The sequence below is a fragment of the Pseudonaja textilis genome, chromosome 2, assembly GCF_049901715.1.
Source record: "Pseudonaja textilis isolate UNSWEBS1 chromosome 2, rPseTex1.2, whole genome shotgun sequence".
Lineage (NCBI taxonomy): Eukaryota > Metazoa > Chordata > Lepidosauria > Squamata > Elapidae > Pseudonaja > Pseudonaja textilis.
In genome coordinates, this window is record NC_141991.1 from 199,167,456 (window position 1) to 199,189,003 (window position 21,548).

Below are 21,548 nucleotides of genomic sequence, written 5' to 3' on the forward strand. Positions count from 1 at the left end.
TTTTTCAAAAATTCAATCAGCTTACATCTATTTTTGCAGTAAACACATTACTGTATTTGAGAGAGAAAGTATACCCATACTGTACTCCTATATTATCACCTCATTCTTAACAAACCATGCAACCCCTCAAGAAAGAGCCAGATTGCTGTAGTGGTTAAGGCATCAGGCTAGAAAATGGGAGACCTTGCATTCTAATCCCATTCTGGCCATGAAACCAGCTGGATGACCTTGGGCTGGGCACTTTCTCTCAACCCTAGGAAGGAGGCAAATGCAAAAAATCCCATCCTCTAGGATAGACCTTTTAAAATGATGTTTGCAGTACCCCAGATGTAGATAGTCCTTGAACCCAAAATTGATGTTGCTAAGTGAAAAATACGTTGAGTTTTGCTCCATTTTATTATTTTTCTTGCCACATTTGTTAAGTGAATCACAGCAGTTGTTAAATTAGTAACACAGTTGTCAAATGAATCTGGCTTCCCCATTGACTTGGCTTGTCAGAAGACTGAAAAGCTGATCACATGACCTAGAACACTGCACCTGTCATAAATATGAACCAATTTCAGGCATTCGAATGTAAATCAAATGACCAGGGAGATGCTGCAACAGTCATTAAATGTGAAAAAACGGTCATTAGTCACTATTTTTGACTCACTTTTTCACTGTATCTAACTGATAAAGGACCTACAAATGCAGAATTTCTGAAAATACATATTTGAAAATATGAATATCTTCTACTTTAGTACATTTTACTAGTTTTTCAGTAAGCATTTCCTATCTTATTCGAAAATAAGATTCTAAGAATATTCAGCTCAAAGCAGACTTGATTGCTTTATTCCAAATTCAATAAAACTATTTTCAAAGCAAAAAATATCAACCAAACTTTTTTTCAGTTTCAATTTCAATTACTGAACAGAATCATTTTGAATAGACTAAGATGTTCTATACCAGGGGTATCAAAGTCAAGGCCCATGGGCTGGATCTAGCCCGTGGGGAGCTTAGATCTGGCCCATGGGGCTGTCCTGGAAACAGCAAAGGACCGGCCCCCAGTGCTTCTACCAGCGAAAATGGAGTTCAGGAGGACTGCATGTGCCCCCCCCCCCAAGCTCCATTTTCACTGGCAGAGGGCTGCAGGAGGCCATCGCAGCTGAAAATGGAGCCCAGGAGCCTGTTTTCACTGACAGAGCACTCGGATTACCGCAGGCACCCCTGACATGTCAAGCTGGCCATGGTCACCCTGGTTACTCTCCCTTGCCCCCCCATGTCAAACACCACCCTGATGCAGCCCTCAATGAAATCAAGTTTGACCACCCCTGTTCTATACCATAGCTACCTAAAAAAATGAATGCTAGAAAATTCAGAATTAAAAAAGGAAGCAATTTCTTTCTAGAGACCCAATTTTATGATTAAATGCATCAGGCTAGAAACTACAGCCAGGTGACTTTGAAGCAGTAATGGGAAGAATGCAATGGCAAAAAAGTCCTGAAAATGGTATTGAGAAAGTTGCATGGATCTGTCTAAGCTACTGCTAGGATTCAAGATTGACTTGACTCAAATATATAAAATTCACACACACACCCTAAAGTACAGTGAAATCACACCTATATTCCTTGTCACAAGTAATGAGGGCCAACAATTTAAACTATGTAAAATTTATGAGGAATAAGGTTATGAGGATACTATACACAATGTAAATAATGCTACTAGAATCAAAGGTTTCTAACTGGCCACAATTGGCCAATGATAGAAGACTAGATACTATTCTATTTATTTTATCAGAAAGATTCACAATGTATTTTTTATATATGCTGTTGCTCTTACTTTTTGTCTTGCAGAGCAAGGAAATAATATTATACTTACTTTTCATATACAAATTCATCATCTATGCAGAAATAGTGTGTACTTGTACTACCGCTTTTTGGTTTATGGAACAGAATGGCAAAATAAAGACGATCTGAAATTGAAAACAAACAAAAACACCAAAATAGTATTTATAATGAATACAAAGACAATTGTAGAAAATGGGTTGATTTATCTATTTCTTTTTAGCCAAGTTACAACAGCAAAAATAAAAACTTCCATTCAGAATCTGATGATTTCAGGAAATTGTCAACGTAAGTATTAATAACTATTTAATATGGCATACTGTTGATGAACTGTTAAATTTGGATATAAGAAATTCATACCCTGAATTGTCAAAAACAATTCTGACCCGCCTCACTGAAATGACAATCCTTTTCTGTGCAACGTTAAAGAAATTATTCACATGAATCATGTGAAAGAATGTTATAATTCAGCTGTATTTATGGCGTTTTTGAAATTACTGACATCACTTCCTAACACGTTAGAAATAGAATTATGCAATAAAAGTTTGGTCAAAGGTTAAATCACCAGGTAAGAAACTTGTGAATTTGTAAGTTTCTTTCATCAACAAAGCACTGTTTTGTAAAACTATTCGTGTTAGTATCCATGATACTAATCTTAGGCATGAAAGCCAGCTGGGTGAGCTTGGATCAGTTACTCTCTCAGCTCAACCTATTTCACCGGGTTGTGGGGAAAATAGGAGGAAGTGTTATGTTATTATATTAGGTATGTTTGCTGCCTTGGTTATTTATAAAATATAATAAAGTTGAGGTAAATAGATCTCAACACATTGTTTTCCAATCTTGGCAATTTCCATGTTGGAAACTTTTAGTGCTTCAAAGAATGTCGGAAGTCCACTGCTGGTAGCTACTGCATGTATAGACTGTCTCTTGCAGATATATTCATGTTGCTTACTCATACACACTAACTACAATGTAACTAAGTTAACAAGGTCTCTCTAAGCAGAGTTGCAGAAAGAGCACAGCCTTGCAATTCTATCCTTCCCATGACTAAGAGATCTTAAATTACTACTTTCGGTGACAGTTGTTAGGATTTCTTAAATGGAGGAAAGTCTGGCAGGAAATACAGATTAAAAAATAGTGGCTAAAACATAATTCATCTCTAATTGGTTGGAAAAGCTCTGAAATCTAACTGGGGAAATAACAAAGATGAGAGACATGTGTAAAACTCTTGCAAAGAAACTTTTATAAATGGCACAAAAACCGAAACTGTGAATAATGCTAAATTAATTTATTCCGAATAAAAAAATTCAAGAATGCTTCATGATTTGTTACATTTATTATTTCCATGTAAATATGGTTAAGCATAAGACTATATAAATAAATATTTATTGAAAAACACTTGAGCTTACATATCAGAACCTGTGGAAATCCTAACGAATTCAAAAATGTTGCCCACACTTTAATCAAAATGGCCCAAAAATGTATATGGGCGGGCAAGGAGGCCAGTAGAACACATCACCAACTGCTGTGGGGATTCGCAATTTTGGGAAGTTTTGTGAAACAGAGTAACAGCCCTACAGACACATTCATTCCACTTACTCCAAAGATTTAAAGGGCTTAAGTTCCGGTATAGACAGAGGCAGAAAAGTTCTTTGTTGTGCAACATACCTGCGGGCACCTCTGTTTTGTTTTGTTTTAAACCGCTTGCCCTGCTTCAAAAAAAAAAAAAAAAGCTTGAAAACCCACACCGAACGAGCCTAGTTGGCCGCGCCCCCCACTTGGCGGAAAACTTCTGCCTGTTCAGTCGGAATTTTTAAACGCACCAGAGGCGGAAAGCCATTCTCCACCCCCGCATTTTCTTTAAAGCGCCGCCGTTTGCTTACCTTTAACTAGCTCCGCGCAGAAGGGCAAGCGCTTGGCGGGGTTCATCTCCGTTTATCAACATTCAACCGAGAAACCAAAGACTGGGCGAGCAGCACCACAGAGCAGCTGCTGGAAATGGCTGCTTGCGGAGGTCGCTGCTGACTTTTGCAGCCTCGGTCAGAAACTCCTAAATCTCTCTCTCCCTCCCTCCTCGGAGTTCTAACCGCAGCGTCCCTACTCTTGCTTCCAAGTGTGTGTGTGGGGGGGGAGAGAAAGCAGCCTTTCCCCGGGCCAACTCGAACGCCGGGGCGAGGGGCACTCCGGAAAAAGGAGCCACAATCCTCTAAGCCTTTCCCCTCCGGGTTTACTGCAGCTCCCTCCTTCAACAGGCAACTTCGAGAGGGCCGCCAGTTCTTCCCGCGCGCCTTCTCGTGCTCCCCGCGTCGCTCATTTCTTCGGCCCAAAGAGCAATTCCCAAATACCGGCCCGCCGCGCTTCCCTGCAAAGGGGCCTTCAGATCGCGCGCCCGGCGTCCCTGCTGGCTTTTCCGAACGCGGCTCCGACTCCTCCGCTTCTGCCAAAGGCGCCGACTACACTTTCCCAACAATCATTAACGTGTCCCCTTCCTTCAGCCAAGGAGGCAGCTCTCTAAAGCTTCGCACCGAGCAGCGGCCATTGGCTGGCGAAGGAAGCAGAGCTCCTCCTTGCCAACCACTGGCCACTGCCACCTTCGCACTGCAACCAAGGGCCTTTTGCCCAGTCTAGGAGCCTCCCTGAAACCTCGGGCTGGCCTAGTCCCTCGTGGGAGGAATGGAAGATTTTGGTCACTGCCTGGCCTCCGGTTTTTGTGTTTGTTTTTCCTGGCCGCTTTGTGTCTTTCTCGTGCCATTCTGGCAGAAAACTAGACCAGCTCCACCACAAACATGCTTAGCAAGAACATCGCGTGTGGAACCAGGCCGAATTGTAAAGACACTTGAAAAAAGATCACAAAAATGATCTTAAGTCTCAAGCACCACAAGCACTTTCTGCATTTTTTTGTTAGTCATACTAAGGCACCCAGCTGATTTCAAACCTTGAAAAAAAATCACTGGTACATCAGATATAAAAAAGTGCTAGATATTCTATTAAAAAATTACTTATTTTTCAGAGGCCTTTATAGGGGGAAGACAAATGGGGAAATTTGTTTGTTTACAACTCTCTAACAACTAATCAAACAAGTAAATTATTGTTTGCATTTAAGATTACATCTGAGCAAGAACTGTTAGTAAACCAGCAATGGGCAGGCTCAAGCCCTATCTGCAGAATAAGGTCAATAATCATCCTAATCTTACAGGTAAAGTTTTTGTAATTATACCACAAAGGGTTCTAAACTTTCATATGAAGAGCATAATACAAAATAATTATTTGGCCTGCAGTGCAAATGTCACAGTTCTATAGAATAGTTCATAACAGATTCAATGAGCTGTAAGCCATAATCATCACAATTATGACAAATCACGGCTTGAACTATCTTCTTTTGCATGTAATGAGTCTATCTCATATATTAGTTTCACCTTTTAAGTTGCATTACTGAAATGAATGAACTTTTGCACGATATTCTAATTTTTCGAGTTTCATCTGTATATTTAGGCAAGAAAAACCAAATGCACAGGTAGAGAATAGATGGTACCTGACTCAATAGTAGTAACTGTGAGAGGGATCTTGGAGTCCTAGTGGACAATCACTTAAATATGAGCCAGCAATGTGCTGCAGCTGCCAAAAAAGCCAATGCAACCCTAGGCTGTTTTAACAGAGAGGTAGAATCAAAATCACAAGAAGTGCTAGTACCACTTGATAACGCTCTGGTAAAACCACACTTCAAATAATGCATTCTGTTCTGGTTGCCACTATATAAAAATATGTTGAGACTCTAGAGAAGAGTGCGGAGAAGAACAATAAAGATTAGCAAGGGGACTAGAAGCTAAAACATACAAAGAATGGAATTGGGTATGTCTAATTTAATGACAAGGACTATGGGTGATATGAAAGCATTATTCCAATATCTAAGGAGAAGAGGAGGTCAACTTATTCTCCAAACCACCTGAAAGCAGAACAAGCAGCAATGGATGGAAACTAATTAAACAGAGAACCAATATAAAACTAAGGAGAGAAATTTCCTGACAGCACAATTGATCAGTGGATTGACTTGCCTCCAGAGGTTGTGCATGCTCCAACACTGCAGATTTTAAAAAAGAGATTGGACAATCATTTGTCTGAAATGTTACAGATTTCCTGTTCAAGTTGGGGATGGACTAGAAGACCTCCAAGGTCCCTTCCAACTGTTATTCTGTTAACATTTAATTCAATAATTCAGATAGATGGGGGACATACAGAGAAATGTACTGAAGATCACCAAGATTGGTATGGGAAATGGTGATTTTAAGGAATAATGAAGTATGCAGAATTCCCTTTTATTTCAATGTAAAGATTAACATATTGATTACATTAACTTTTATTAAATGGAGTTCACTTAATGTGTTCTGTATTTCAGATAATGTGTATATAAATCTTACCCCAGAATATCCAGAAGGAAATAATTATCAAAATTGATCATTATCAAAATTGATCATTCAGAAAGTTACAGAATAAAATAATGTAAACCTCCTTGCTTTGGTTACATTGTAATTCATTGTGTGTTTCAATGAACACTAAATATTGAAGAGATCTGACCTGCAAAAATTAAGAGGACCAGTAGATGGCAGCATAATGTTAACATTTTAAAAAAATGTTTATGGCCATCTGGTGGTCATCTGATTTTTTGCAGAAAAGTTTTTATTCATTTTGTGCAATACAGGTAGTCCTCGACTTACAACCACAATTAAGCCCAAAATTTCTGTTATAAGACATTTTTTGCCCCATTTTACAACCTTTCTTGCCACAGTTAAGTGAATCACTTCAGCTGATAAGTTAAAAGCGTGATTGTTAAGTGAATCTGGCTTCCCCATTGACTTTGCTTGTGAGAAGGTTGCAAAAGGTGATCACATGACTCCAAGACACAGCAATGGTCATAAATATGAACCAGTTGCCAAGCATCTGAATTTTGGTCACAAAATCATAGGGATGCTGCAAAGATTATAACTGGAAAAAAAGTCTTAAGTCATATTTTTCAGTGCCATTGTAACTTAAACAAACTGTTGTAAGTAAAAGACTATCTATAGTGGGAGAAAAAAACTGGATGTCATCAGAGTTCCACAAAAAATTGTTTAAAATAATGCTTTTAAAATTCTGCATAGGTTTATCATGTACTTCTCATTATTTAATAATCTAGCAGGCAATAATCCTTAAATGCAAAAAAATATTGTATATTTATTTTTTATGCCTGAGGCTTTCTTCTGTTTCAAAAAAGTGATATGGTAATAAGTTGCTTACAGCACACTTAAGATGCTAAGTGTAGAATGTGAAAGAATTTCAGGGGGCAAATTTAAAAAAAAAAACCACTCAGATTTTTTTAAAATCTCTTAATATACCTATTGCTATTGTGGGAAGTACACTCCAAAAGGACAGTGTCAGAAACCTCACAGCACCAGAAACTCAACAGAGCCAAGAGACTCAAGCCAGTCCTTCTTTAAGAAAACCTAAAAGGAAAATCCCAGCCGGAAAAGCCATTAACACTCTGTTACTAGAAGTAACAAAGTAAACTAGAAGTCTGGGCTACTGCCAAAGGCTAGGATTAGGAATCAAAAAAAATAGACTATGAGGCAGAATCCTGACAGTACTCAAATCAACTAAAAATAATTCAGCTGGAGCTCCCCTTTTCCTCTTTCCTGGCAGAATTAACCCCCAGGATAGAAAAAACAAAGCTCCAGGGACAGGATTAACCCACTAAGCAGGAAGACAGAACCCAAAGCAACCACCTTAACTAAAGGCACACACAAATGTCATCAAACTTCAAAGGGAAAATGGGTATAAAAATCCATAAACTGCAAAGGGAAAATGGGTAGAAAAATCATAAACTTATCATGCCACTCTGCTTGCAAGCCAGGAACACTGAAGCTGTGTCACTTTTTGTTTCTTGCCTTCCTACATTAAAATAATTCCACTTTCTGGCAGCTGACTTCTGCATCCATTTCTTCTCACCTCTGTGGTATGTCCCAGCTGAGAATGAACTCAGGAAATTTCTTCCAACACTATGAAACACACTCAGTAATAAGAGAAAAGATCCACAAGAAGAAAGTAAAAATGAGAAAAGAGAGTGAGCGGAATGAGAAGGGGCAAGGGGAAAAGAACAGAAATCAACTAGAAGTGTAAGACCTAAATATAAATGAAATGATAGAAGAAGTAAAGATGTCATCAATTAACATAAATGTATTGAACTCCCCTCTGAAAAGGATTTTTTTACAAAATTGCAAAAATTAAAATTGGAATTTTGTTGTCTTTTAAAAGTACACCATAACATCGCAGTTGAATGCCAGAGAACTTCCAAATTCTGCACTTCTCAGATATGACATATTTCTTCAGAAAGATCAAATTTTGCTCCTCTCAGTAGTAAAATCTTGATCCTCTCAGTAATACAATAGGGCTAGGTTTGCATCCAGCTACAGCAAGACATGAGGCACATGCTACAAGGCATAGCTAGGCACATTGGTCCACCAAAGTCCAACCAATCCAAGGAAGGAAGAAATTAGAAGTTGTGTAAGCCTTGCCATAGTTTAGGTGACTGTTGTCTGTGCAAAGCCACTTGGAGTAACCTTTGTCCACTAACAGTTACATGAAAAGTCAGATGAGCTTTGTTACTACTAAATGAAAAGCTTTGGAATTTCACATGTATTACAGCCGATATAGAATAGCATGAAATGTGATCGCTACATCTTTGACCTCCTTTCTTTCAGAAAAAGAAAAGATCAAGCTACTACTGCAGACAGATAATACTGCATAATTTGAGGGGAATACCCGGCTTTCTTAAAAGGCAAGGTATTAAAATACAAAGATTCCTGAAAGAATGCATCTGTCTTTACACAAAGGGAAAAAACAGTCCAACCTGTCAAAAACAGCACCACAAAAAACAGATTAGGACACAAATTAAAATAGGGAACAAAATGGTAAGTGAGCACCTGTCTATCTTAAGAGTTCAAAATCACCAGGACCAGATGGATTACACCCCAAGGTTCTGAAGTATCTAGCAGATGTGATCTCAGAACCACCGAACTATATCTTTCAAAGATCTTGGGGCACCGGAAAACTGCCAGAGGACTGGAAAAGAGCTGATGTAGTTCCCATATTCAAACAAGGAAAAAAAAAATAGATCCAGGAAAACTATAAACCCATCAGCCTGACCTCAATACCAAGGAAGATTCTGGAAAAGATAATCAAAGCAACACACACAGAAGCAAACAAAGTAATAACCAAAAGCCAACATCGGTTTGTCAAAAATAGATCATGCCAGATTAAACTTACTGCATTCTTTGACAAAGTGACAAAATTAGTGGACCAGAATGCTGTCAATATAATTTACTTGGACTTCAGTTAGGCATTTGACAAAATAGATCATAACCTACTACTTGATAAAATAGAAAAATATAGGGTAGACAGCATCACCACCAGATGGATTCATAACTGGCTGACCAACCGCACTCAACATGTAGTCCTCAATGGAACTGCATCGACATGGAGGGAGGTATGCAGTGGCATGTACTCCAGGGTTCTGTTTTAGGCCTAGTACTCTTCAACATATTCATCAATGATTTGGACAAGGGGATAGATGGGGAACTCATCAAATTTGCAGATGACAGCAAGCTAGCAGAAATAGCCAATGCTCATGAAAATAGGCTTAAGATATAGAAGGATCTTGACAGACTTGAACATTGGACGCTATCTAACAAAATGAAATTCAATGGTGAAAAAATTAAGGTGCTACATTTAGGCAAGAAAAACAAAATGCACAGGTACAGTATATGTGGTACCTTGCTCAATAGTGGTGACTGTGAGAGGGATCTTGGAATCCTAGTGGACAATCATTTAAATATGAGCCAGCAGTGTGCTGCAGCTTCCAAAAAAGCCAACACAGTTCTAGCATAAACAGAGGGATAGAATCAAGATCACGTGAAGTCTTAATCTCACTTTAGAATGCCTTGGTAAGGCCACACTTGGAATACTGCATCCAATTTTGCTTGCCACAGTGTAAAAAAGATGTTGAGACTCTAGAAAGAGTGCAGAGAAGAGCAACAAAGATGATTAGGGGACTGGAGGCTAAAACATATAAAGAACGGTTGCTATAACTGGATATGTCTAGTCTTACGAAAAGAAGGACTGGGGTGACCTGATAGCAGTGTTCTGATATCTCAGAGGCTGCCACAAAGAAGAGGCTGTCAAGCTATTCTCCAAAGCTCCTGAGGGGTAGAATAAGAAGTAATGAGTGGAAATTAATCAAGGAGAGAAGCAATTTAGAACTAAGGAGAAATTCCCTGACAGTTAGAACAATTAATCAGTGGAACAACTTGCCTCCAGAAGTTTTTAAAAAGATGTTGGATAACCATTTGTTTGAAGTGGTGTATGGTTTCCTGCCTAAGTAGGGGGTTGGAATAGAAGACCCCCAAGGTTCTTTTCAACTCTGTTATTCTATTCTATTCTATTCTATTCTATTCTATTCTGTTCTGTTCTGTTCTGTTCTGTTCTGTTCTGTTCTGTTCTATTCTATTCTATTCTATTCTAAGAATTCTGAAAGATTAAGCTCATGCAGTCAAAGGTACATGTTGTGAAACTGGAAATTTTGCCCCAGAGGGCTAGTCAGTAGAATGAAAGAGTCCATCACAAACACGGATATCTGCTTGTTCTTCACTGCCTAAGTTGGACACGCCATCTTCAAGCAAGGACACGCCATCTTCAAGCAAGGTACCAACCTAGTCTGTTCCATATTTTCAACTATTTCTAACCGCTAACCGTTAATCGCTAACATCACTATTCTTGTTTCACAGCTTCAGTATGGTTTATATATAATAACTGTTCTAAATTACATACCACAGCCTGGTGGTCAAGATATATACAGTATATAGTTTAACTCTGACTTATTGACTAAACCACAGTGACTGTTACACACTTAAATGCTAAGCCTTGGTTTACAAAGTACAATGATTAGATATATGTATCATGCAAAGGAAAAATCAATCAAATCTGTTATAGTTAGTATTCAAGCTGTTAATGCTATAAAACAATGGTTTTACTCGGGTGTCAAACCTGATCACATCGCAGGCTGTATTGTGACATTTCTTGCCTTTGTGGAGCCGGCGTGGGTGTGGCCTGTGGGCTGCCAGTTTGACAGGCCTGGTTTAAAAGCTTTAATAGCTATAATCATAGTATATATGTCAAATATAGGTAGACTTCTAAAAGTGTAACAACTGTCCTGTTTAGGGACCATCTGAAGTTACAGTTACAGTGTAACTTTATGACCAGTCCTTGCATCTATCACTATTGCAGTTATGGTCCTCGCACTTACAACCCTGCCCACTGTCATGTGATCTACATTCAAGTGCTTGGCAGTCAGTGGGCATTTAAAATAACAAGCTGCACTCACATGTCTCAGTTAATAACTCATGGTAAGTTGCTTAATAGAACCAAATGAAAAAGATACTGTAAATCCATCATGAAAATGTGATATTTTGTTTAGCAGTCGTAGTGTTTAGCAACAGAGTCCTTGATCCCAATTATGCTGGTTGCTAAATGAGAATTATCTGTAATTAAAACATTGATGAAATCCTACTCATAAAGCATATTTTATTTCTTTGTAATATGTTTATTTCTTTACTAAAATAACTCATTCAAATTTAAAATTAACTTCTTTAAATTCAATACACAAGAAGGAGAGTGCTGCATCTTTGTAAATCAATTATCAATATTTTCAGAGTAATAACTGCAGTTAGAGAGTGTTTAATGTTTCATGAAAAAGCTTTGTAATAATCAAAACAGACAATGCAGAGCAATTTCCTTGAATAATGGAACAGTTTGTATTAAGTAATGGTAAATGTGCATTTACAGCATAATTTAGACTCAATATTGTGTGCACTTAACAGTAAGCAAACAAGAGTTTATGGGCCCTATTTCTGAATTAACAATCCATGGGATTGCTAGTTTATATTTGTTTTCCTGAGGGCCAATATGGCTATTAGATGTTTAGAAAATTCTGCACTCATCAGAATGATTAAAAAAAGATGTTGTGATTTCACAAAGATAACAGGTCTGGAGACTAAATTGTACAAAGATCAGCTAAGGAAACTAGGAACGTTAAACCTAATGAAGATAGGGCTCAGGGGAACATGATCGTAGTCTTTCAATACTTGAGTGGCTGTCATAGGGAAGAGGGAAGAGTTATTCTCTAATGTAACAGGCCAACTAAGAAACAATCCAAATCTATAATTCCCCACATTCTGAGTACCTTACTTTGCTCCAGAAACTGACCCCAGCCCATTTTACCTACCTCATTTACTTATAGGAGAGTGCCGTGATGGTGAACCTATGGCATGCATACCACAGGTGGCATGCAGAGCCATTTGTGTGGGCACGTGAGCCTCAGCCAGGCTTACCACACTGCATATGCGCGTGCCTCCTAGCTGATTTTTGGGCCGTTTTCAGTATCCCAGAGGCTCAAGGGAAGCCTTTGCAGCCTTGGGAGGCCAAAAAATGGACCTTCTGGAAATACCGGAAGTGCCTGTTTTCAGTCTCCGGAGAGCTTCTGGAGCCTGGGGAAGGCCGTTTTTGCCCTCCTGGGGGCTCAAGGGAAGCCTCTGAGGCCTTTGGAGGCCGAAAGTGACAAAACAGGCCCATTTTTCAGCTTCCAAAGGCTGCAGAGGCTTCCCTCGAGCCCCTGGGAAGGCAAAAATGATCTCCCCCAGGCTCCAGAGGCCCTCTGGAGGCTGAAAGCAGGCACTTCCGGTATTTCCGGAAGGCCCGTTTTTCGGCCTCCTGAGGCTGCAGAGGCTGCCTTCGAGCCTCTGGGAGGGTGCAAAAGGCCTCAAATGGGCAGAAAATCAGCTGGGACATGCGCAGTGCAGGTAAGGGGGTGGGGGGTTGATGTCTGTGCATGCGCAGGGGAGGCGAGGCACATTGCATTGTGGGTGCCGGCGTGCATGCACCCTTTCGGCACACCACATCAAAAAGATTCGCCATCACTGGAATAGTGATTTTGATTGCTTAATCTGAAGTAGATCATGAACCTGAGCCCAATATGGTTTAGTGGTTAAAGTTCTTATTTCAAATCCATCTGGGCCCTTAGTCCATTGTAACTTTTCAAACCAATGTTCTGATCACCCTTTTGTTTTTTATTAAAAAAAAACGTTCTTAAATTTGTAGTTAAAACTTTTTTTTTAGGATTGAAGGAAACTTACTCACTGCTGTAAAACCTGTTGATTCAAAGGTGACTTATAGCTAAAAAGCAGATAGCAAGCAATTTCTGCAAACATATAAAAAAAGAAACATGCAAACCCTAGTGCTGACCATGGTTTGAATGAAGATGGCTTTCCCTCATTTCCCTGAGCTCTAAACCCACAGGATATCACTGTCTTGCTGTGTCCCTATGAGAAGCAATTGTGGGCAACTTCATATCTTTTCCTTGTTTGGACAGGAATTAGGAAGAGCTGGCCTACTCACCAGCTCTTAATTCTGTCAGTTGTCAATTCTGTTACCATTTCTTCCCTGGAAATACTTCACCACCATACATTCTGTAAAATATCTGGATCCTGATTAAGGCCCAAGCCCAGAGATGACTCTGCAAAGTCCAATCAAGTTCACTCATTTATTTGTTTACACCTAATAGACAGAATCTTGCCCAACTAAAGCTAGCTACTTAACCTTCTAATTTACTAGATATAACCAGAGGGATTATAAAATGTGGCTATCTTGAACCCCCCCTCTCCTCCCACCAGCTTGGGACTGCACAGTCTCTTAATTCAGGCATTTCTCTGGGAAAGCTGTGTATTGCCAATACTTTCCCTCACTGTTCCTCCAGGTGCACATTCTATTATATCCCTTCTATAAATAGCCATGATTTGCTTAACCACTCAGAGTTTTCTGTATAACCAAATGGTCAAAGATGTATAATTTGAAAACAATTATGATCACTTTTCATGAAAATGAATGTATTAAAAATTGATCCATGGAGAGATCATTCATATAGAAATCAATACTAAATTTTGGATTAAATAAAAACAAAATCTTGGGTGACTTTCTCTTTGGAATAGCCAACAACACCTTATTGGTTTCAGCATCTTCAACAAATAGTATAGTTCAAAAGGAACTGCAAAAACCAAGGTGGATTTGACTAAATTTGGAAAACTTGTCAACAAAATTCAGAACATCTGTTGAGGCTCTTACATGACAAATGATTTATAACAATGGGCATGCCAATGGAACATAAGAATCAAATTTAATGTGAATATGACATTAAAGAAAACTGGTAAAAGATTCCCCCCCACTTAGTATATAACTCCATTGCTGACTGTCCAATACATAATACTTATTAACAATATTGCACTTAGTGGCAATGTTTTCAAGCTCAATAACTGTAGAAGGTGATTCACCATACAATGATTTTTCTTTCCTGAGAGCTGTTTTTCTATTAAATATTACTTAGCCTTATATTTCTACAAAGTATACAGAGTACACTAGTTGTCTATGTGATAACAGCTATTATTTCTCTATATGATAACAGCTGTCAGGAAATGTTATGCTTTTTACTAGAAATTACATGAAATTGATTCTTTAGAACCAGTGGTGGGCTGCAAATTTTTAGCAACTGGTTCTCTGCCCTAAAAACTGGCTTGGTGGGCATGGCTGGGGGACATGTCATGTGACTGAGTGGCCGTAGCCACTCTACGTCCTGTATGGGACAGGCAGGATTGGGGAGGGAATCCAGGGGTCTCCACGGAGGAGGGAGGCAGGAGGAAAGAAAGATCCAACCTGTGTGTGTGTGTGTGTGTGTGTGTGTGTGTGTGTGTGTGTGTGTGTGAGAGAGAGAGAGAGAGAGAGAGAGAGAGAGAGAAAGAACACCACCAGCAGCCCTGATATAACTCCCCAAGATTGGATTGGATCCCTCTCTCTCTTATTGACTCAGACACACACACACACAAACACACACAAAACTACTTTTGGCAGGTTCAGAAAGTCCGCCAAGCCCGACATGTTACGGACGCCCCTCACCTCTTTGCCTGGCTCACGTTCTCCCTCCCCAGTCTATCTTGGCGAAGGTGGCATGAAGCTTACATTGCTCTTTCCAAGCATGCTCTCGGTGAGGCTGGGCCCCAGTGAGGGCTGGTTTTTTGCCTTGCTTTGTCTGACTAGGGGAAAACCGACAGGAGCCTGGGGAGGAAGCCTGCATCAAGCTAGACTGGGAAAGCTGGCTGTGAGAGGAAGAGAAGCTGGGTGAACTGGACCCAGACACTTCCCGAGTCCCCTCATCCCAGAAGTAGCAACCTCACTCTCTCTCCTCTCTGCTAGCCCCTTTCTTCGCACAAGATTGCCCAGCACCAGAGACAAAGAGGGAGAAGGGGCAGCGGCAGCCGCTAGCATTCAGGGAAAAGTGCCACACAAAAATGGGAGCACACAGAAACGCCACCCTCTTCTCCCTCTCCATTGCTGGGTGATCCCATGTGAAGAAGGGGGCTAGCAGAGAGGGGAAGAGTGAGAGGTTGCTGCTTCTGGGACGAGGAGACCCGGGACATGTCTGGATCTGGCTCACCTGGCTTCTCTTCCTCTCACAGCCAGCTTTTTTGAGCTGTTTTCAGGACATTTTCAGAATGTTTTTTGGGCTGATTTTGGAACTGCACAGAATCAGAACAATCGGTTCGGGTGAACCGGTCCGAACTAGCAGTAGCCCACCTCTGCTTTAGAACAAGGGCGTCAAACTTGCAACCAGCGGCCAGATGCGTATCCATTGGCCACGCCCATCCCTGGTTTAGTGAAGGGGAAAAAGGTAATGATACGTTACATGACAACATGACGTGATTTTGACACCCCTGCTTTAGAAGAATAGTAGACAGTAAGGCATGGGAGTATACATCAATGTAAACAATGACTCTGTGGTGTAAAAAACACAATATGGAATTTAATCTGGAAGCTATTTATGGACTATAATTCTACATATGGGTTTACACTGCATCTAAAGTGTGGATTTTTCAATGTAAGTCATTGAAGTATTTATTTTAGCAAGGATAGGACTTAATTATAATAGAAATTTCTCTTATTTCTTCTGATTATTCTTCTGATTATTGATATAATGTCAATAATAGTTCAAACTGATATTTTATCTTTATATTAGTATTAATCTAATGCTACTTTGAAAATTATTGTCAATTTTATACAGCCTGTAAATATATATTTTTATTTATTTATTTTCTATCTGGTTGTATTTTTAAATAACTGTTAAAATAAAATGGAAAATAAATATTCTATGGTAATGGCTTATGGTAATATTATTTTTCAAGGTTGCTTATGCTTCTCAAATATTGTAATTACTATCCAACCTCTATCATTATCTCCATGTCTCTGTAGATAACTTCTCTTTTACATTTTTCCTGCTTTCTATGTCTTACGCATTACAAATCTGCATAAGTAAACCACAAAGCTTCTGATTCAGACTTCCAGCTCCTCTGCCCATATAATAATAATAAAATGAAGAAAGTGTGGATAATTGATGTGACAATACCAGGGGACAGTAAAATAGAAGACAAAGAATGGGAGAAGATCACAAAGTATCAAGAACTGAAAAGATGAAGTGAAAAGATTATGGCATAAACTAGCTGTGTTGGTCCCAGTAGTTTTTTGCACATTAGGTGTCATATCAAAAAATCTTGGAGGACACTTAGAAAATCTGTAAATTTAACAAAAATTTCCACCTGTCAATTACAAAAGGCCATAATGCTTGGATACATTACGACTTCTTAGACCTAAGTTTTTGAGAAGAATATGAGAATATAATGTGTATGAAGGTCAACACCAGCTAAAGAACCAGCTATTATTTCATATTATTGTATGCATAATAATATGGTAATAGTAATAATAATTTATTAAACTTGTATGCAACTTTCAATGACTTACAACAATAATTAAATAATAATTAAATAATAGTTTCTCAAAGCAAATATTACTGAATTGGGGTACATGGAGCACATATTGTACACATATTACATATGATTGATTATCTGCCATTTTGTATTTATCACCGTCTTTCTAAAAATAGTTTATATATTCTTGCGTGCAGCTGTTGATGGTGAATATTTCTGTGGCACCATGACTGATATAATACTGCACTATTAAAATATTGAGTTCCTGCACTGAAGCTCCAGATTAACTCTAGACTAATCCAGACTGAAGAGTTGTTCTGTCAAAGCAGTCCTTCAGAATGAATTATTTAATCTTTTATAGGACAGATTTGCCAAGTACATTTCAACTCACACACGTATATTACAATTCTCTTCTGTCTAGTATCTTTACAGAGGTAGTGACTACTATGTTATTTATATGAATAGATAGCTCCCTGTCAAAACAGGTTACATTCTGAAAATATAGTATTTCTAAGAATTATTGTAAAGCAATTGTAAATCTTTTAGTATAAATATCTATGGTGAAGCTGCATGTCACTAAAACTTTTTAAATCTGAATAGAGGTTTTTCAGCCATAATATAGCAGAAGAAACAACAGTCAAACATGTCTTTTTAAAAATTAAGGGCTTGTAAAGGACCATTCCTTCAGATGCTTGAGAAATACTCAATAATATAAAATTGGTGATTTCTGGTATGAAATGGCACCTTGAAGTAAGCCATAATTGTAGTTTGATTTGGGGTTAAGTGATAAAAGAACCTAACCATTGACAGTGATGTGTGAGCCTAGCCAAATGTAGCTTTTGCTCAATAAAAGGCACCACAGTTAGGATGCAACTTATTTTCCACTGCAAAAACTTGGAACTAAAAAGGTTTTAAAATAGATCTGATTTGACTATGAATACAATACAATAAGTCTTGTTTTAATTAACACATAGTAAATAATAGGGTGCACGTATTTTTCAATTATAGTAGTAAAATTATGATGGCATGCTACACTATGACAAAGCTATTGCGTGACTATGAAAAAACATAATTTTCATTAACAACCAATACATGAAGCTGATATGTGGATCAGAATTACAATATATACAGGCTTTAAGAACTTTGGAAAAGGAAAACGAGACTAAATTATAGTTAGGATTTTGCTAAAATATAGTTAGGATATTGCTAGTTGCCTTCTTTATTTTACTAGCTATAATATAGCTGTTGAATTTGCATGCAATATTCATAATATATATATTTCCTTTTATATTATTGCCAGTTATAATTCCTTTTAACTTTATTAAAAGTTAAAGATTAACTGTTAAAAACTGATTTCAAGGGGGGCAAGGGTAAATGTCATAAAACCCCATAAGAATACAAGAATAATGTTTTTCTTGAGTATTTTTTTTCTGTTCAAGTCTGGACTGCTTTTCTCTACACATGCTTTTTAAATCAAGATTCAGAGCAATACTGAGTTTACTATTGGGCCCTGGTCAGATTAAATCCAGCCAACTTGAACTTGGTTTAAATAATTTAAATTACCAAGAAAAATGAAACAAATAATTTTGTGCATTTTCTAACAAATAGTGATCCTAATTGAAAACATACCAAGTTATAGAGTTTATGCATAATTCAAAACCTCCAGCAATGTAGTTTAAAAAACTTTGCAATGAGGAATTTATATTTTAAGAAAAAAACAATTGCAAATTGTCTTTAGACATAAAAAATAATTTACTCAAAACTTAACTTTAGTGACAGTATGGCAATAAAACAGGCAGATGATTCTCTTAGGAAGTGGGTTTATATAAATTTCAGGCTTGTCTTTCTTTTGGTAAACATATCTGAAGGAAGTTGATTGACTTGAAAACTGAAACCAAAATCATTCTTTCAGTTAAAGAGCCATAATCTAGGGGTCTGGCCACAATGGTCACCATTTCCCTGGAGTTGAATCCAATCATATAGAAACTAAACATAGTTTTTCCTTTCCTTATTTTTTCAGCAGCTTTTTAAGTTTAATCATTCATAACAACCTGGAGAATTTCTGTATTTTAGAATGGATTGAGATCTAGTGAAGGGATCTGTTGCTAAAAGAGGAACTTCAGGTAACAAAAAGCCCTTTCTCTGATATGAAATACCTTCATTTAGGCCTACAATTTTCACTCTGAGGCCTACTCTGCCTTTTGGTTTACCTTCTTGGACAAGAGGAATCATGCCAATAATAAATGGGGCCTCTAGGTAAGAACAGAATGAAAAAGGGAGTATGGAGCTCCTCAACATAAACAAACTCCCATGGTCACAATTGTAACACATAGATAGCAGACACCCACTGTAGGTTTTAATTTAAATGATCTGAGCAGTCAAAGCTGTTGATTCAGGTGGGTTTTTTTTTGTGTGGTCCCAATCTATGTTAGTGAATAATAGATTGGAAATCATTATGATGTCTAGTCACCTTATGTCTTTCACAGTATCTGTGCCTTATGCATCCATCAACTTTTTTTCATTTAGCTTTTACAGAGAAAAGTCATAACCACAGGAAACTACTTTTGACATGCCAGGTGGGATTGTTCCCTCAATCCCTCCTCACCCCTCACCCCCCCCCCCAAAAAAAATCCCTGGAGATCTCCTCAGGCTAAATGAATGTTCTCAAATCATCACTAATCAACATAACATAGTTTTCCAGGAAATTGCCTCTGGACATCTCTTTTCTTGTCTCAATAGAGATAACAAAATCATAGTGCAAATACTTGAAAAAGATGGGCACAGGACAGTTCAAGTAGAAGCCTTAAGAAGGTCTGGCAAAATTTCATCCTGTCCCTTTCCCATCTCTTCCCCCGCCGCGATCAACATTTTTTTAAAATTTAACAGAGAAAATAATTTTGCTATTGCATTTTTACATTTTTAATAATAATTAAAATTAATATTTGCACTGTGATGAATTGCATTTCACAGATTATACATTAAGTTTATGTAAGACACAAAATATTTGATAATATGCAGGTTACAAAATATATATTAAATTTAAAATGCAAAGAACAGAAAGCTGAGAAAGAAGCCACTAAAGTTGCCTATTTATAAATCCAAGCAGTACAATGCTTTCTATCATATTTCCCATCACATTTTTAACACAACTCAACAATAACAACATAACAATGGAACAATTGGCTAAACAATCTAGATGTCATTTTTATCAATTACTTTTAATGCCAAAACAGTATTGAATCATAAAAGATTTTTGCAAAACAGGAGCCAGGAAAATAGACTCATTCAGCAAAAAATAAAAAAGTATTGTTTCCCTCTCTACTCGAATACCAATCCTGCAGAAGAAAGTAGCACAAGAAAAAGTGAAAGAAACGCTCGGCCTTTTCAAACTGCATCTTCACGCCTGAAGCATTTAAATTATTTTCCAAGGTTTGACCTGCAATTTGGGTAATATACGATCTGAGTATTACGGTAACCTTATGTTTTCCTTAGACAATTACAGCATTCCCCACCCCCCCGAGGGACAGCCACGGGGATTAGCAACCTTCTCTCAAAAAATACATTCACTGAGATTTTCCTCCCGTTTTAACCCCCCGAGACTGGGAGGCACCTCAAAACGACAAACGGATCCAGACGCTCGCGCTTGTTTATGGGTCCCCTCCGACCCCCCCAAGCACTGCAAACACCCACCAAAGCCCCACATCGGAGCAACCAAGCAGCACTTCTGGAAACTAACTCCACGGGAGTTGTTTACTACTACTAGGTTCGGAAGCCCCCCCGAATCCCACACTTAACGAGACCGAGAAGTCGTCCGCTCACAGACACGTCCATACGAACCGCCCCGCTAGTTGGGAGGGAGGGGGGTGTTTCAGACTCCCCGATTCCTCGCAGCGCCCCTTTCTTCACCTGAGATTTGTAGGCAGATGTCGCGCCTGGGGGCTCGGGGGGACTGCTCCTCTGCTTCGCCCAAGATCGGCAGGGCGGCGGAGCTCCGAGTTTTCTTGGATGCCGGCGGTGCCGTGGCCGGCAGAGTAGCCGGGGCCGAGTACCTTCGGCTCCCCAACCCCGAAGTCTTCCGCTTCATGGCGGCGGTGATAGCGGAGGAGGAGGAGGAGGAGGAGGCGGCGGCGGCTGCAGGGCACCCGGGCTCATCCCCGCCGCCTCACCCCCAACAGGGGTATAAGCAACCCAACGGGAGCCAAAGCAGGAGGAGGAGCAGGACCAGCAGGAGGAAGAGGAGGGAAGGCAACTGCGGCCGCTTTCTGAAGCGCCGCCCCCCCCGCCCCCCTCTGTTGCTCCCAACCTGCCACTTGCCGCCGCGGCTCCCGCTCTCGGGCAGCGCTCCCTCTTCGGCCTCCCCCGCCCCCGGCTCGCTCCTCATTGGGCCGGGCCAGTGTGAGGTCACAATCGCAGAGCCTCTGACAGAGTGATGTCATAGCGATACACCTGAGCACCTGCGTCACAAAGGCGAATGAGTCCTGGGAGTGCCTGCACGGCCGCTCTATTTTTCTCCCCCGAAAGGAAATTGCAAAAGGACCACTTCATTCATCAGGGCGTTGCAACCTCCATCCCCATCCCCGCCTGACATATGCAATATCTTCCATTGTGAGCGGTTGGCCCCGTGTCTCAAAACAAAACTATAGGAAACAATTTGAATAATTCCACTTTCCCTTGCTTCAAGCTTGTCATTTCTAAAGTGAACAGTTGTAACAACAAACCACGCAAAAAGTTAAGCATAGTATCGAGGAGGCACAGTTAATATTTTATTTTTGTTATCTGTCTGGACCGCAGAAACAAAGAAGTTGTTACACATCAGGAAAGTCCCAATTCACTAGAG

General features: G+C 39.3%; 1 protein-coding gene across 24 annotated transcripts in view; it reads right to left on the reverse strand.

Annotated features, from left to right (window-relative positions):
* CDC14B (cell division cycle 14B) overlaps positions 1-21,094 on the reverse strand; it is a 63,162-nt gene extending 42,068 nt beyond the window's left edge. For 8 of the 24 annotated variants that reach the window (XR_015742203.1, XR_015742204.1, XR_015742205.1 and 5 more), the window contains exons 1-2: positions 20,618-21,085; positions 1,858-1,951 (exon numbers count right to left, since the gene is read on the reverse strand). Coding sequence is in view for 19 of the 24 variants with exons in the window: in XM_026703912.2 (XP_026559697.1) it covers positions 1,858-1,951; positions 20,618-20,795 (272 nt within the window). In the remaining 5 variants the exon portion in view is untranslated. Of the gene's footprint in view, positions 1-1,857; positions 1,952-3,706; positions 4,540-20,617 lie in introns of those variants that run through there. The other 16 variants (XM_087926831.1, XM_087926826.1, XM_087926827.1 and 13 more) reach the window with 10 other exon arrangements.
* Between the last annotated feature and the right edge of the window lie 454 nt (positions 21,095-21,548).